Here is a 17,630-nt window from a genome sequence, read left to right as displayed (position 1 = left end):
TCTCAGCAAATCACCTAACATACTGCTTTAAAAAATAAACTATCAAACAAGTCCCTCAACTTCTGGCCACAAAACCCTGGCAGTATCAACATCCATACTTTCTCTTCCATTCACTATAATCAAAGTCCGTCAAAATCCTTCCTCATGTATAACCTAATTCCTCCACCTGAATTCTGGACCTCATCCCATCCCCTCCTGACTCTCTACTAGCACCTTTAATTAGGCTTCCACTCCCATCTTTAAAAAAGAAAAAAAGCTCTTCCTCAACTCCACCCTCTCCCTTGTGCTTGCTAACACTTTCTCCAGGTACTTAATCTTCTTTAAAAATGTCAACATTTAGCATCCATTTGCTCAACTTCCATTCACTCCTCAACCCTAACCCTGCCTACTCACACCACCTGCGACCATCATGCCAACACCTTCCCTCCTTTTTGACAAAATCTCAATCTTTATCTTAACTGAGTTCTCTAGTTTTGGAAAATATTGACCAATTCTTTCACCTTTAAATTGTCCTCTTCTCTCGGCTCTTCCTACTTGGTATCTGTGGGTTAAATTACTATCCCTGAGCCCAAGGCAAATATACACATACAGCTAATGTCTCTCTCAAGAACTTCATAATATCTACACTTCCTAGCTGTCTCACAGGTCCCTTAATACCAACATATCCAAAACTAAATTTTTTATCTTCTCCCCTTAAACCCACTTTATTCTCTCATGTTCCCTAACTCAGTTTCTCATACTGCTATCCATGTATTTGCACATAGCAGGAACTCAGGGTTCCCAGAGTCACCTTTGACTCCTCCCCTTATCCTTCATGTCCATATCCAGTCAAACACCTAGTCCTATGTCTCCATGCTCACCCCAATGCTTTAATGTTCACAATCTCCTCTGTTTTAGATTATAGAAACAATCTCTAAACCAGTCTCTCTGCCACTAGTGCTACCCACCTCCAATACATAAGTATACTCAGTAATATACACAGTAATCATTACACATTTTTATAGAAAACACAGCTAAACTAGAATGCTAAATAAAAAAGACATGTGCAAATCACTTTACACAAATCAGATATGTGGGAAATGAAGAGTCAAAAGAAAAAAATGAGAATCAGTACTTTTCAGAAGAATTCATAATAGCACCCCTCAATTTATATTTTTCAACAAAAGTAAATTCAGTCTGTTACTCAATATGTGTAACTTTACCTATTACTGGAAAACACTGCATTATACTGAAATAGAAACACGTTACAGAAAATGTTCTTTTGTTAAAAATTTAAAATGAAGTAATTCCTGGGAAAACAAAAGTAAAATACATCTGAAAATATTTTGTTCTAATACCTCTTGCTCTTCATGCTATCAGGAAACACTGAAGCACAAGGAAAAAAATAGACATTGAAGCCAATTCTAATAAAACAATTTTTCTAGTTCCCTGATGCAATATAAAAATGACCAGCGCACAAGAGCAAGGGTGAGTGATGAGTGCAAGAGGAGTAGAAAAAGCACTAAAACTTTAAACTGAAACAACAGAAAAGAATTCTTACCAATGTGATATATTAGACCCTATAAATGTAACATACTATACAAAAGGTAGTGAAATGTTCCATGGTTAGTCAGAAGGTAGCAAGAAAGCACAAAATAACATATGGACTGATTACCTGAAGTTTTACTCAGCTCTGCTGAAAATATAGCAGATGGTGATCTGTTCTCTTTTTCTGAATCAGAAGGAGGTTTTTTCTCAGCTTCTTTCACAAGAATTTGGGGTTTAACTATACTGCCTATCTCTGTTTGAGCGGCCAAAGCAGAAACCTCTGGAGGCAGTAAGGGCACCTTTGAAATATCAGACCTATCTTTGGAAAATTCATCTGGGACATGGACTTTATCTTCACCTTTAGGTTGCACATTCTTCAAAGAAAGGTCATGGGGCAATTCTGAGCAAGGCAATGACCCAGCTCCATCCTGGACACTGGCAATTTCACTTTTGTGGGATACTTCTAGGTCAGTGTATTCCCTGCCTAACTTAGGAAAAGAATCAGTTTTAGAACTGACAAATGTAGGGAACTCATCTATAATCTCAATTGGAGATGAATCTGAAAATGTTTCACTCTCTATTTTTGCTTCCTTAGCAATGAATAGGCCATCATTTGAATAAACTGCAGTATTGAGCTCCTCCATCTGCAAAGGAATTTTCTCCTTTTGGGTCAATGTTGAAACTTCAGGTAACAAGGTATCTTTTGTTGTGTCTAAATCGGGCTGAAAAGATTCCAAATATGGCTTTCCCCCCTCAGGTGGTGGTGAAGCACTAAGTTTTTCCTTAACTTTCTGTTCTATCATTGACTCAGATGAAGTTTCAATGAGATTTTCTTTTACAAGTATCACAGCTTCATCTTGTTTTTGTGGAACTTCAGGTATTGAATCATCACTAAATAAGTCAACTGGTTCAGAATCAGGTGAGGAATCTTCAACTAGCTCAGAATGATCAGGCACTGGCTGTGCAACCTTTGCTACTTCTGAATAATTAGAGAAATCTGGAGTTGGTTCAGCAGAGAGCTTTGTTTCTTTAATTAAATCACATGCAATAGATATATAAGCAGCTTCTGTTTCTTGAACAGCTACATTAATACTTTCAGGCTCTTTAATTTCTTCCTTTATTCCTGATACTTTTTTTAGTGGTACATTCATGGTCTCTTCATATGGTGGGGGATTTTCAGGCTCAAGTTTCATGCTTTCATAATTAACTGAAGGAGGAGCTTCTAATGGTGATGAACTGGGCTGTACTGTAGAAGCAGAAGCACTAGGAGCTACAGAATTTAATGGTGCTTCCATAACAATGTCAGGCAAAACTGGTGAAGGAGTAGCTTCAGATTCTTCAAATGATGGGCAAAGCTGTGCTACCGGGTAGAGTGACTCCTGCATAGCTTCTGATGTTTGAACCAAGTCCATTTTCGTTTCAAAAGCAATCTTTGTGCCTGTAGCTTCACTCAATTCGCTTTCACATGCTTCCTGTACTAAATCTGGGGTTAGACCTTCAGGCATGGTTGCCACTACTTCCTCTGTCACCTTTGATAAATTATCTGTTGTGACATAATCTGTCTCAGAATCCGGTGTTGCTACAAGGAAGGGGTTTGATGTTTTGGTGCTAATATTCTTTTCTGTCACAATTTGGGCCTTTTTTTCTTCTATTTTTTTTTCATCTGTCTTATTTTCTGAAGTATGATCTTCTAACAAAGGAAAAATGTTTGTTGAAATGTTTTCAGTTGCTGCTGGGTTAAAGGGAGCACATGTGATGTATGCTCCTGAACTATCTTTAACAGCTTCTGGTGTACTGGGAAAAGAAGCATCCTCATTACTGCTTTCACTATCTTTTTCACGGTTTGTTTGCTCAAGACTATCTGCCAAACATCTCTTATCCACTTTACTTTCCAACTTGCTCTCTATATTACCTCCAGCAGCCAACACATCACTATCTTGCTTATAAGTATCTTTTACTTCCCACACTCGGTCAAATGGTTTGAAGTCTGCGTATTCCTCCCTCATAGGAGCTCCTGCTGCAACTCCCTTTTCATTAAAACTGTCCTTGGTTTTTTCTGGAGATATAATTTTGTCCTCTTCTGTAACTGATTGAGTAAGGGCTATGGGTGACTCTTGTTGATTAGGAAGGATCTTATTACTAACTAAATCCTTCTCTTCATCTTTATTCTTCACAATTATTTCTTCCCCAGGGTTCGCTACTGTTATGGCAGATTCTGCTTTGGGAGAGCCACTGAATGATGATCCCATTTCTGAGTATTCCAATTCTGAAAACTCTGTTAAATCTCTGTCTACAAACGGATTTTTTGCCTTCTCTGAGAACTCTTTAGAATCTTCATTTGAAGTTTCTTGAAGTGTTCCTTTGGTAGGTAATGCTGCTGGTAAATTACCAAGGTATTCATGTTCTTTAAAAGAAGCAGCTGAGAGGGGAGACAGAGAAGGAAGAGAAGCAGCAGTTTCAAGCAGGACAGATGAGAAATCCTCTTGATCAGCAGAAACAGTGCTACCTGGCTGCTCCTTCAAGGCCATAATTTTTTCTGTGACCATGGACAGAAAGGAAAGTTAGAGAATGCCAGTGTTCTTAGAGTTACTGCAAGTTTTATGACAGATTCAAAATAGTGTTAGAAAAGACTTACTATTAACTAAAACTAAAGGTTAACAACACTTTAATAATTAACAATCAAGTAGACTTGAATCATTACTAAAAAACTAAAGTTACTGTCAATAAAACATGTGCATGGCTACAGAGGCAATTATATGCTATGCAAAGACATAAATCAAGTCTTTGAGAAAAACCTAAAGTACAATCAACTGAGAAAAGTTACTTTTTACTAGTGTTATAAGAAGAAGAAAAGATTTGAGAGAAGAGTTTGACAAGTATAGAAAAGAAAGGGCACTGCATACTTAAATGCCAGACTGGCATTCATTTACATGAAAGCCTTTGCGCTATAAGCAAGTAAACTGTATCTGGAGAGAAGGGATAGTTAATATATAAATGTAAATCCAGAGTCCAAGAACTCCTTACATATTTCCAATTATTAATCACGTTCTGCCAACTCCTCCCTTGGACATAGCATATAAAATGCAAATTCCAACTTTTTCAATAGACAAACATTCTTGGAACCATGCTAATTTTTAGTAAATTCAAACTACTCTGTACAGAGTTAATAAAACTAAAGAGTTAAAGTTAGAATACACAGAGGATAAAAGGCTAGCAGAAAGAACTTGCCTGCAGAGGAGTGTATCACAGGCTCAGATGCAGCAGGAAGAGCAAAAAGTGTCTCATCTGAAAAACAAATAGAATATAACCTCAGCAGAAATAAAGACAGAGTTGGAAGGAGACTAAAGATGAGAGAAGCAAGCAAGGGTTCAGTTTATAATGAGTTAACAAAACTTTATCTACAGAGAAAAAGCCAAGATGAAAAGGAAAAAGTAGTACCATTAGTAGCACCATTAATTCAGATTAAATTATCAGGTATATTATAAAGTTGATTAAATGATATCCATAGAACCTATCATTTTTCAAGAGGCAATAACATGCTTATGTTAAAGAAATTTCACGAACCAAAACGGCTTTAAGATACTATTATTCTCATTCAACATACTGCATCTAAAGCTTTTACTCACATTTTAGGTAGGTAAATTATCTTGTCCTAATCAAGCCAAAAATCAAAAACATGCATTTGAATAAAATAACTGCTTTCTTTGTGGGGGGTGAAGAAGACTGGCCCTGAGCTAACGTCTGTGCCAGTCTTCCTCCATTTTGTATATGGGATGCCTCCACAGCATGGTTTGATGAGTAGTGTGTAGGCCCACACCCGGGATCCAAACCCACGAACCCCAGGCCACCGAAGCAGAGAGCATGAACTTAACCACTACACCACTGAGCTGGCCCCATAAAACAACTACTTTTGCTTACTCCTTTTTTATTGGTATATGTTCAATTCAGAAGAACACTTTCAGAGAATCATGCATTTTTTTATTCCAGGTTATTTCTCTTTAAAGAAAAAGTTTCTTACAGTCATTGTACACTATTCTGTGAAGACATTAGTCCTACCTGCCATTGTCTGAATTAACAAAGAAAATACTAATTATCATTAGGAAGATCATTATTATGATCTCTCTTGTTTTGTTTAAAATTGACATTGAGGGCTACTTGTTATTCTAAGTGCTCTACACACAAGAACTCATTTTACTCCTTGCAACCCTACTGTTACAAGTGCTATCAATATCCCCCATTTAACAGATTTTTTTTAAAAAAACAACCAAGTGACCGAGAAGTTAAGAAACTCACTCAATACACAACTAGTGAGACTCAGGCAATTCAATTCCTGAGCCCATTTTCTTAACCACTATATGCAATATTTTATGGACTGAACACTTGTGTTTTCCTCCAAATTCCTATCTTGAAGGCCTAAACTCCAATGTGATAGTATCTGGAAATGGGGCCTTTGGGAGGTAATTAGGGTTACATGCGGTCAGGAGGATGGTGCCATGGTTGGATAGGATTAGTGCCCTTATAAGAAGAGACAGCAGAGAGCTTGCTCGTGCCTGTGTAAGAACACCTCTCTCTCCCCCCCTGCCCTGCCGCAGGCGTGTGCATGCGTGCACACACACACAAGAAGTCCTGTGAGCACACAGTGAGAATGGCAGCCACCTATATAAGCCAAGAGAAGAGGCCTCAGAAGGAAACCAACCTATCTGGCACCGTGATCTTAGACTTCCCAGCCTCCGGAACTGTGAGAAAGAAATTTCTGTTGTTTAAGCTACCCAGTCTACAGTACTTTGGTCTGGCAGCCTGAGCCAACTAACACACTATATAGTTGGTATATTAACCTTGTACAATGTCATTTTATACCTGCAGCTGGGAGATCCTAGGCTACAGATCTTCTGTGGTTCATACTAGAGAAAGCCTCTAGCAAAAGACAATTTGAAAAAGCCTGAGGGATGACAAGGTATTCCTTTACTGGAGAGGACCTGATAAATTTGGACACTTCTACCTGGAAGGACAAACTAGACAAGACTGACTGATCAACAACAACAAAAAAATCAACGCGATATGGCTATCATGGACTTGTCTTCCAATGGTATTCCCCTTGATGAATAGAAGAGTTAAATTCACAATGTCATATAAATTTTAGATAAATCCATACTGGGCATAATACCATACCTAAAGGATTCCTAGATGAGGTGGTGAGGGGAAATCCATGAAATGTGTTTAAAAGGGTCTCCTAAAACCTAGAACAATAGGTGAATGGGCCACTCATCCAAACCAGTAAGATATAATACCTGATGAGATTTTATAAAACGTACACAGGTGTGCCCTCTTTTTAAAGATGACTTGCTATGTGATCTTAGTTAAGTTATGCAATACCCCACTTGTAAAAGGAAGGAACCTGAAAATTCCTTTCAGCTAAAATAATGAATTATAATATTGTATAAAACAGATTTGGAGGTCAAAGAGCAAAACCAAATAATTACACAGCTGCTCCATCTAAATACAAAAGATAACAAATCTTAACAAAATGGTTGTCTTTTCATCTAGACAATATGGTTAAAAGCCACTAAAAGCCACTAATTCAGAAGCCAGTCTACTTGGAAAGTTAACTAGAAACATGTTACTGTTAAAATTAGAGAACAAACTACATCTAAATTGTGCCAAAAATTTAAAGCATTTTAAAAAATGTATCTTTATTCCTATCTAATACCAGAATCTCTCTTACAGTAAAAACTGCATTCCTGGCACTTGGTCAACTGAGAAAGTTTACAAATTGGTACTTTAAATATTCACTAAATTTCCAAAAAGGAAAAAAATCTTAATTTGGTAAAAATGAGGTTTAATCCAAAATTAACCACAAAACAAGTTTTGCATTACTAAAAGCACTTATAAAAAAATCCAGAAGAGGGGGCTGGCCCCGTGGCGGAGTGGTTGGGTTCGCGCGCTCCGCTGCAAGCGGCCCGGTGTTTCGTTGGTTCGAATCCTGGGCGCGGACATGACGCTGCTCATCAAACCACGCTGAGGCGGCGTCCCACATGCCACAACTAGAAGGACCCACAACGAAGAATATACAACTATGTACTGGGGGGCTTTGGGGAGAAAAAGTAAAAAATAAAATCTTAAAAAAAAAAAAAAAATCCAGAAGAGGTCACTACCATTTGGCCTACAACAAGAAGAGAATTGCTCAAACTCCTACTGAAGCAATCCTGGATCACAGGATCAAACTGCCTTTCTTCAAATCCCAGATCCATCACTCATAACTGTGTAACCCTGAGAAAGGTATTATTTAACCTTTCTGTGCCTCATTTGTAAAATAAGGATAATAGTAGTATCTACCTGAAAATGCTGTGAAGGAGGAAGTGAGACAGAAGAAAGAAATAACTTGCCCTCAATCACACAGCAAGGAGCCCAGAGAGCCAGGATTTAAACAGGTCTAATTCCTAAATTCATGTGCTTTATCTTCCAAGGGATGTTTATGTACAAGCACAACTGATGTAAATTCTTCTTAATCAGCCCCTCGAGTTTGAGCTCCTGAAACAAGAAAAATTACCACCCAGAAAATACCCTGTAATTATCCGAAATATCTGATTAATTGCTTCTGCTTCACAATATAATAACATTTATGGAGATGATAACACTGGCCAGACATATTTCAGATGCTCTTTCAATACTCAAAACTATCCCATCAAGTAGGTACTACTGTTTTCCTCACTTCACAGATGAGGAAACAGGCATAAAAAGGGTAACTTCCCCAGAGTCAGAAAACTGAAAGGGATGGATCTGAGTTTTGAATCCAGAGAGTTTACAAGTCATGCTCTTTTCTTTAACCACTGTAGACTACTTCCTTTCTTGGACTTTACTATTTAAATTAAGGATTTAAAAAGGACTAATAAATAAAATTAAGGATGTTACAAGAAAATTTTGATCAACCAATACTCATATATAATAAGCTAGCAAATTCTAACACTAAAACACCTAGAAGTTATTTCTTGTTTTGAAAAAAATTACTGATTTTAGATTAGTCTTTCCTTTTTCTGTAAAAGATTCTGACTTTCACAAGTTAATAAACTATTTTATAATCAGGGATACCAAATTAAGTATAAGGTATAACATTCTGAATTACTGAGATATGGTATACCTACATTTAAATTACTGGGCTTACAAAAAAGGTAAACAGGGGCTGGCCTGGTGGCGAGGTGGTTAAGTTCACGTGCTCCACTTCAGTGGCCCAGGATTCACAGGTTCGGATCCCAGACGTGGACCTACACATCGCTTATCAAGCCATGCTGCGGCAGCATCCCACACACAAAATAGAGAAAGACTGGCACAGATGTTACCCCAGAGCCAATCTTCCTCACCAAAAATAAAAATAAAAAACACAAAGGTAAACAACTGCCCCTCCTTCTATGATCTACTCATAATGCCAAATTCTAACTAATGAATGAAATTAAAACTTAATCATTTGTGCTATTCTGAACAGACAGCCAGAAAAATATAATAAATATGAAAGCCTTAGTGATACCCATACCAAGTAAAAACGCAGTGGCATAATTCAAAACAAAAAAAACAACAATCAAGTTTTCAGTAAGTAACAAGCAAAGGGGAAGCCAGAACTTAATTATTAAGTCTCTCCACTCTACTGCCATCAAATTAATATTCCTAAAAAGACAATTTTATATATTCTCTTGCCCAAAAACATTTAAAAGCTCCCAGTTACTCACTGACTTATACCTAAAACCCTTAGTCAGATAAATAAGGCCCTGTACCATATGGCTCCAACTAACTGTCTAAACTTATCTCAACAACTCCTCACGTATCATCTATGCTAACCAAATACAATTCTCCCTAAGCAAACCCATCCTTCCCCCCTTTCTTGGTATACCTGAATGTTGACATCCAGCAAAATTCAAATTCACCATATTCAGCCTTACTAACTTGATTTCCAAAATATAAACTCAATCCTTATTTTTGTCAACCTTCTACCACATTTCCAGTTACCTAAGCTCAGAGAATTAAGTAACTTACTCAAAGTCACATAGTTAATAACGAAACTAGAAAATTTTAATTTAACTTTGTTACCCCAAACAGATATACATTTATTTCCTTATCACCCTCAATAAAATGAGCAGAATCATTAAACTACTTATAATGACAGCATGAAAGATCAACACCATTCACAAAACAACTTTTTCCAAATGATCTATTCCTCATGTTGGCCCTAATACTAGATTCATTTCCTTAGCTAAGCCTAAACCTAGAGGGTAAATTTAGACTAACTGCTACAGGGCTACACACTTTGAATGCTAATTACTTCCATCACACAAGGATCAGTTATAAAACTAAAGTTGACTAAAGAAATTTCCTTGTTAAGTACATCACTTTTTTAAAAAGTAAAAGTAGTATGTCAGTTTTTAATTTCTTAACAGTCATTTAAAAAAATATGCTATCACAATCTCACCAGTGTTCACACACTCTTATACTATTTTCCCTACATATTCATTTCAAAAAAATGCATTTATCAGCCAAACATGTAGTTGGTCAGTAAAATCATATCTAATTTATAAAACAAAGAAAATAAACGGCATTTTAAAACTTAGAGAACTTCTGCTTCTAGCTATAAGAAGAATTATATCAGACTAACTTATAACGTAAACTACAAAACTGAGCAAAATATATGAAGCGACTGTCTTGATGGACAACGGGCAACAGAGGAGTGTGATTCCTGAGAAGTGGAAAGCACATCAGATGAGTGCCCTGGATTTCTGCCTGATGGCATTTTCTGGTCTACAGCACAGGGAAGAGGAGCCCAAGAGTACTGTGCTCTGTTGAGCTGAGGAGGCTGCTGAGTTGTCTGGAATTTGTGCAGCAGGGTAATATGTAAAGGAAAGCTTCACAGAAAAGGAGCTAGAGAAATCTGGATAGGGGCTCCCTTTAAATATTTGGCTAAATACTGTGCTGCACATAGACTCAGACAGGTCTAGCACAGAAATCTTTGATAGAGTTGAGAGCAGAATGGATATTCTGGAGGTCAGACTGTGCCAGAAGACTTGACCTAAAAGTTCTGACCAAAGTGGAGAGATCTCAATGAACATCCCAAATATAAAAATGAGACCTCAGAAAAGGCACACCTTAAGAGTGGGACCACTCTAACCCTAAAGTAAAGGATATCATAGACCAAGAGTCAGCAAAATGTGGCTCATGGGCTAAAGCTGTCCTGGACAACAGCAGGCCCAGTTAGGTATTGTCTATGGCTACTTTTGCATCGTAAGGGTGAAGAGGAGCAGTTATGACAGAAACTGTATGACCCACGAGCCTAAAATATTTACTACTTGGCCCTTAAAGAAAGTCAGCCAACCCCTGCTGTAGCCCCATCCTAACTTTAAAATCAAGACTTGAAAAGATCAAGATGATTTGCCAGTAAATTAACTGTCTGCCTGAAGAAAACAAACACCACATCCAAGACAGCCAATATAAAATAAAAATTACTGAACATAAAAACAAGAAAATTAAGAACAAGAAAAAAACAGCCAATGTAAACAAACACAGAAATAATGTAGATCTTGGATTACCAAACATTAAAATGGAAATTTAAATAGTTATTAAAATATTCCTATGTATGTAGAATAAGTAAAAGATGGACATAATGAGTGAACAGAGAGAGAATCTTGGTAGAAAACCAAAAAGAACCAAATGGAGAGTCTATAAGTGAAAATTACATTAAGTGAAAGAAAAAAAATGAGATGGGCTTAAAAGCAGATTGGACAGTGCAGAAGAAAAGATCAATAAACTTAAAGAGCAACAGAAAGGAACTGTCTAAACTGAAGCACAGCAGGGTAAAAAAGCCTGGGGAAAAAAAGAATGAACAGCCTCATGACTTGTGACACAATCAAGCGTTTAAAGCATATTCAATTGGGGTCCTCCAAAAAGGCCAACAGTGACTGAAGCAGGAGAAAAAGAAAAAGTAAAGATATGATGGTCTAAAATTTGACAACTGTGACGGAAAATACCAACCAACAGATGCAAGAGGCTCAATGAACCCCAAGCAGGATAAACACAAACCACAAAGAAATACATTGTAGAGGTCAAATTGTTGAAAACCAAAGATTGAGAAAATCTTAAAAACAGGAAAAAGGCAAGGGAACAACAGGATGAATGACTTGACCTGTCATTAGAAACACCACAATCGAAAAGATAATGGGGCACCGCTCATCAAGCCATGCTGAAGCGGCATCCCACATACCACAACTAGAAGGACCCACAACTAAAAATACACAACTATGTACCAAGGGGCTTTGGGGAGAAAAAGGAAAAGTAAAATCTTTTGTAAAAAAGGAGCAAGTGCTCTTTTAAAAACAAGAAAAGATAATGGAACATCTGTAAAAATGGTGAAAAAACTGACCACCTAGAATTCTATACAGTCAATCATCATTATTCACTGATTCCCTATTTGCAAATTTGCCTACTCACTAAATTGGTAATCCCCAAATCAATAACTTATGGCAGTAGATATGAAACATTCCAGTCACCCAACAAGTGTTCCCAGCCGAGGTCAAACAAGCCCTATGCCTTCTTGTTTCAGCTGTCATACTGCAAACAAGCATTCTTTTTGTGGTCTACTTAGGGCAACATTTTTTCACATTCCTGTGCTTTCTGTTGGTTAACTTTGCTGTTTAAAATGGCCCCTACGCATAGTGCTGAAGTGCAGTCTAGTGTTCTTAACCACAAGAAGGCTGTGATGTACCTTACAGAGAAAACACATGTTAGATAAGCTTCATTCAGGCATGAGTTACAGTGCTGTTGGCCATGAGTTCTCTGTTAACAAATCAATAATATACAGTAAATAAAGTGTCTTTAAATAGAAACACATAAAACAAAGTTATGTACTGATCTGTTGACAAAAATGCTATGACTAGAGGTTCAAAGGAACGTAACCCTGTATCTCCCCTAGGGACAAGGTTTTCAGTGACTTTAGAATGTAACTACAATGAATAACAAGATTGACTGTATATTTCAAAAATATCCTTCAAAAATAAAGATGATAAAGATATTATCAGATAAACAAAATATGAAAACAAAAGCTGAAAGAAATTATCACCAAGAGACCAGCACTACAAGAAATGTTAAATGATGGTCTTCAGACTGAAGGAAAACGATACCAGATAGAAACCTAGATCTCATGAAGGAACAAACAATGGCAAAAATGGTAAATATATGAGCAGATATAAAATATTCTCACTTTTTATTTCTCTAAAGAGTAATTGATTTTTCAAGCTCAAATAAGTGCAATATATAATAATATATCAGAGGCAAAATGTATGACAATGAAAAGCACAAAGGATGGAGGGAATATATGGAGGTATAAAAGCACAAAAAGCAGATGGGACAAAGAGAAAACAAAGACTTTTAAATGAACCTTATTAATAACCACATTGAATGCATATGGTCCCAATTAAAAGGTGGAGATTTTCAGATGAGATAAAAACCCTACTATGTACCATTTATAGTACACACACTTGAAATATAAAAACACAGGTAGGTTAAAAGCAAAAGAATGTAAAAGGATATGTTATCCAAGCACTTACCCTACAAAGTCTGGAGTGGCTATAGTAATGTCAAGCAAAGCAGATTCAAAGACAAGGGGTATTAGTTTGAGATTACCAGAGATAAAGAGGAACATTTGATAATGATAAAGGAGTAAACAGACATAACACTGAATAGATATAACAGCACTAAATGTGTATGGGAAGGGTGATGGGAAATACAAGCAAAAACTAAAGGGAGATACAGACAAATCTACAAATTTTATTGAAAAACTTTAACACTCAACTCTCAGTTAATTGATAGATTAGACACACACACACACAATCAGTAAGGATATAGATGATTCAGACAACACTATCAATGAACTAAACCTAACTGACTTTTACAGAGCACTACAAACAACAACAGAGGACACAGTCTTCACAAGTACACATGGAACATTGATCAAGATAAACCATTTCCTGGTCTATAAAAAAAAGTCTCAATAAACTTAAAAGGACTGAAATCATGCAGTGTATTTTTCTTGAGCATATGAATTAAATTGAAATCAGTAAGACAAAAATATCTGGAAAATCCTCGAATATCTGGAAATTAAACTACAGAATTCTGAATAACCCATGGATCAAAGAATATATCACAGAGGAAATTAAAGAATATTTTAAATCAAATGATAACAGAAATTTGTGGGACACAGCTAAACCAATGCTTAGAAATTTATAGCTCTAAATGCTTTTAGAAAAAAGGGTTGAATTCAAAGTTTAAAGCTTCCATCTTAAGAAACTAGAAAAAGAAGAGTAACTTAAACCCAAGGAAGTAGAAGAAAATAAACAATAAAAAAATAAGAGCAGAAACCAATGATATAGAGAATAAGCAAACAAGAGAAAAATCAATGAAACCAAAAGTTGGTTCCTTAGAAAGATCAATAGAATTGATAATCCCTAAAATGATCAAGAAAAAGAAAAACAAGTATCCGAAATAAAAGAGTGACTATCACTACAGATCCTAAAAACCTGAGTATATTATGAACAACTTTATGCCAATATATTAGACAACTTAGATGAGTAGACAAATTCCTTGATGTCCACTCATCAAGATGAAATAGACAAATTTCTTCAAAGGCATACATTTCCAAAACTGACACAGCAGAAACAGAAAATCTGAATAGCCCTATATCACCTAAAGAAAATATACTTGTAATGTAAAACCTTCTCCACAAAGAAAACTCTAAGCTCAGATGGCTACACTAGTAAATTCTATAAACATCTAAGGATGCTTATACAAACTCTTTCAACATATAAAGGAAGAGCAAACACTTCCCAAAGTGTATTATAGACTTAAGTATTAATATCCAAACTAGACAAAGATATTACAAGAAAATTAATTTACATAAAAATATCACTTACACATACATGCAAAAAGCTTTAACAAGATATTAGCAAATTGAACCTAGCAATTTATAAAAAGTATATTCATTACCAAGAGGGATTTAATCCTAGGAATGCAAGGTTGGTTCAACACATTCAAAAATCAAACAATGAAATTTACCATATTAACAGCCTGAAAAAGAAGAGTCATATGATTATCTCAGTAGAGGCCAAAAGGCAGCTGATAAAATTCAATACCTCTTTCATAAAAATTCTCAGCAAACTGGGAATAGAAGGAAATGTTCTCAACTAAGGGTCAGGACATCTAAGAAAAATATTCAGCTAACATCATACTTAATAGTGAAACACTAAACACACTTCCTCAAGATGCAGAATAAAGCAAGGAATCCACTTGCCTTCTCACCACATTTAGGCATAAAGATCAGAATGGAAAAGTAAAACTATTTAACTTACAAACAACAGGACTGCATAGTTAGGAAATCCTAATGGTTAAAAAAAAAAAGCTAATAAACCCTATTAGTGCTAATAAGTGAATTTAGGAAGGATGCAGGACAGATCCAAGAACAGTACACAAAAATCATTGTATCTCCATATGCTAGCAACTAACAAAAGAAAAATGGAAAATGTCTTTAAATGTCATTTACAATAGCAAGAAAAAAACATTAAAATACTTAGGAAAATTTTTAACAATAAAGGTGCAAAATCTCTACACTGAAAACTACAAAACACTGCTGAGAGAAATTAAAGAAGACAAACAACGGAACAACGGGGCAGGGGGGAGACCATGTTCACGGATTGAAAGACTTAATATTGTTGAGTATCAGGAAAGAGTTCTCTATGAGTTTCTTGTGTTGTTGCACATCTTGCGAGCAGAGGGACTGGGCACTGACTGCCTTTGTTCCTGACTATCTTTTCAAAGATGCTTATATAGTATACAGCATTTTCCTCTTGAGCAACAGGCAGGCATGCTCATTATGTAACATAAGATTCAGTTTCTCTAAGCCCAAGGTCCCTCTTCTGTAATACAACCCACAGCAAGTACAAGTGTCACTTGGCCCTCTCCATGTTGCCCTATGGGCAATGGAGCTCAGGGAACCTGTGCAAGAAAATGCTGATATCCTGGCTACTATCATTGCTGTGAGTAATAAAGTCCTTTGTCTCTAATCCAGGCATCTGTGTCTTCTGCCAACACCCATGATACTATGGCAGGCTAACTTCTTAGCTTGTTACAGGGTAAATCTCAAATTCTAAGATGTCAATTCTGCCCATATTGATCTCTACACTCAATACAATCCTAATCAAATTCCCACCAGGCATTCTGTAGAAATGAACAAGCTGATTCTAAAATGTGTATCAAAACAGAAAGTACCTAGAAAGGGCAGAACAATTTAAAAAAAAAACCCTAAAGTAGTCACACTACTTGATTTTAAGACATTATAAAGCTATAGTAACCAAAACAGTCTGGTATTGGCATAAGGACAGACAAACAGATCTAGAAAACAAAATAGATATATATAAATAGACACATGTTCAATTGATTTTCGACAAAAGCACCAAAGCAATTCAACAGAGAAAGACAAATTCTTCCAAAAAAAATTCTCCTGGAACAAACGGATGTCTATATGGAAAAAAACACATCAATCTGGATCTGCAACTCCTCCATAGACAAAAATTAGTTCAAGATGGATCACAGATTTAAACATAAAAGCTAAAACTATAAGGCTTCTAGAAGAAAACACAGAATGTCTTCACAGCCTTGGAGTAGGCAAAAATGTCTTAGGCACATACTAAGCACTAACCATAGAAGAAGAAAACTGATTAAGTCTTCTTCAAAATCAGAAAATTATACGCATCAAAAACAAAAACCATCAATAAAATTAACAGCCAAGCTACAGATTAGGAGAATATATTCACAATGCAAATATATGACAAAAGACTACATTATTATATATAAAAGACTATTTATATATATATATATATATATAAGAATATTATACATACATATAAAAGACTATATTATTATCCAGAACATATAAAAAGAGCCAACAAATCAGTAAGAAAAAGACATATAACCCAATGTAAGAATGGGTAAATTACCCGGACACTTCACAAAAGAAAATATACAAGCAGCCAAGAGACATGTAAAAGTCCTCTAATTCATTAGCCCTTGGGGAGATCTAAATTAAAACTACAGTGAGAAACAACTACATACTGACTAAAACAGCTAAAATTAAAAAGACTGATAATACCAAATGTTGGTGAGAATGTGAAGCAACCAGAACTCTCACATATTGCTGATAGAAGTGGAACCACATTGGAGAACAGTTTGTCAATGTCTTATAAAGTTAAATATATACCTACCCCATGACCCAACAATTCTAGTCTTACTCAGTTCTACTCTTTTTACCCAAGAGAAATGAAAACATATGTCCATAAAAAAGCCTGTACAGAATGTACACAGTATTCTTTCATTCATAATAACCAAAAATTATAAATAATCCAAATGTCTAACAACAAGAGAATGAATAATTAAATTGTGGTATATTCCTATCAAAGAATACTACTCAGCAGTAAAAAAAGGAACAAATTACTGATATCTGCATCATCACTGATAAATCTCAAAAACATACTGAATGCAAGTAACCAGACATAAAAGAGTACATACTGTATAATTCCATTTACATGATGCTCTATAATAGGCAAAATCTAATCTATGGTGAAAGAAGTCAGAACAGGGGTTGCTTGGGATTGGGGGGTTAGGAAGAGGATGGAACAAGAATTGACTTGAACTGACTGCTGAGCGCCCAAGGGATCTTTCTGGGATGATGGAAATGTTCTATATCTTGACTGGGGTGTGAGCTAAACGAGTGGATGCCTCTGTCAAAACATAAAACTGTTAAAACTTAAGATCTATGCATTTTATTGTATGTAAATTATATCTTAATAAAAACATTAAAATGAAAAAAAGCATATGAGCTTTCTTCAATAAGTAAATTTCAGAGAGGGAGAGAATACAAACCAGCAAGGGAGAACCCATAGATAGATTAAGAGACTTTCAAATTCATCCATTGTAATATGTGAACCTTATTTGGATTCCAATTCTTTTTTTAAAAAAACTCTACCCAGCATGGTTATTATTCAGAAAGGAAGGAGAAATAAAGTTTTGGAGTTCATCACCAC

General features: G+C 35.9%; 1 protein-coding gene across 5 annotated transcripts in view; it reads right to left on the bottom strand.

Annotated features, from left to right (window-relative positions):
* The window catches only part of RTN4 (reticulon 4), a 79,292-nt gene that overhangs the window by 47,223 nt on the left and 14,439 nt on the right, over positions 1-17,630 (bottom strand). For 3 of the 5 annotated variants that reach the window (XM_023619098.2, XM_070235464.1, XM_070235465.1), the window contains exons 2-3: positions 4,756-4,812; positions 1,655-4,063 (exon numbers count right to left, since the gene is read on the bottom strand). The exons of 1 other annotated variant lie outside the window; for it this stretch is intronic. In XM_023619098.2, coding sequence (XP_023474866.1) covers positions 1,655-4,063; positions 4,756-4,812 — 2,466 coding nt within the window. The remainder of the gene's footprint in view (positions 1-1,654; positions 4,064-4,755; positions 4,813-17,630) is intronic. One more of the 5 variants, XM_023619099.2, reaches the window with a different exon arrangement.

The sequence above is a fragment of the Equus caballus genome, chromosome 15, assembly GCF_041296265.1.
Source record: "Equus caballus isolate H_3958 breed thoroughbred chromosome 15, TB-T2T, whole genome shotgun sequence".
NCBI lineage: Eukaryota > Metazoa > Chordata > Mammalia > Perissodactyla > Equidae > Equus > Equus caballus.
This window is presented reverse-complemented; position numbering and strand designations above follow the sequence as displayed.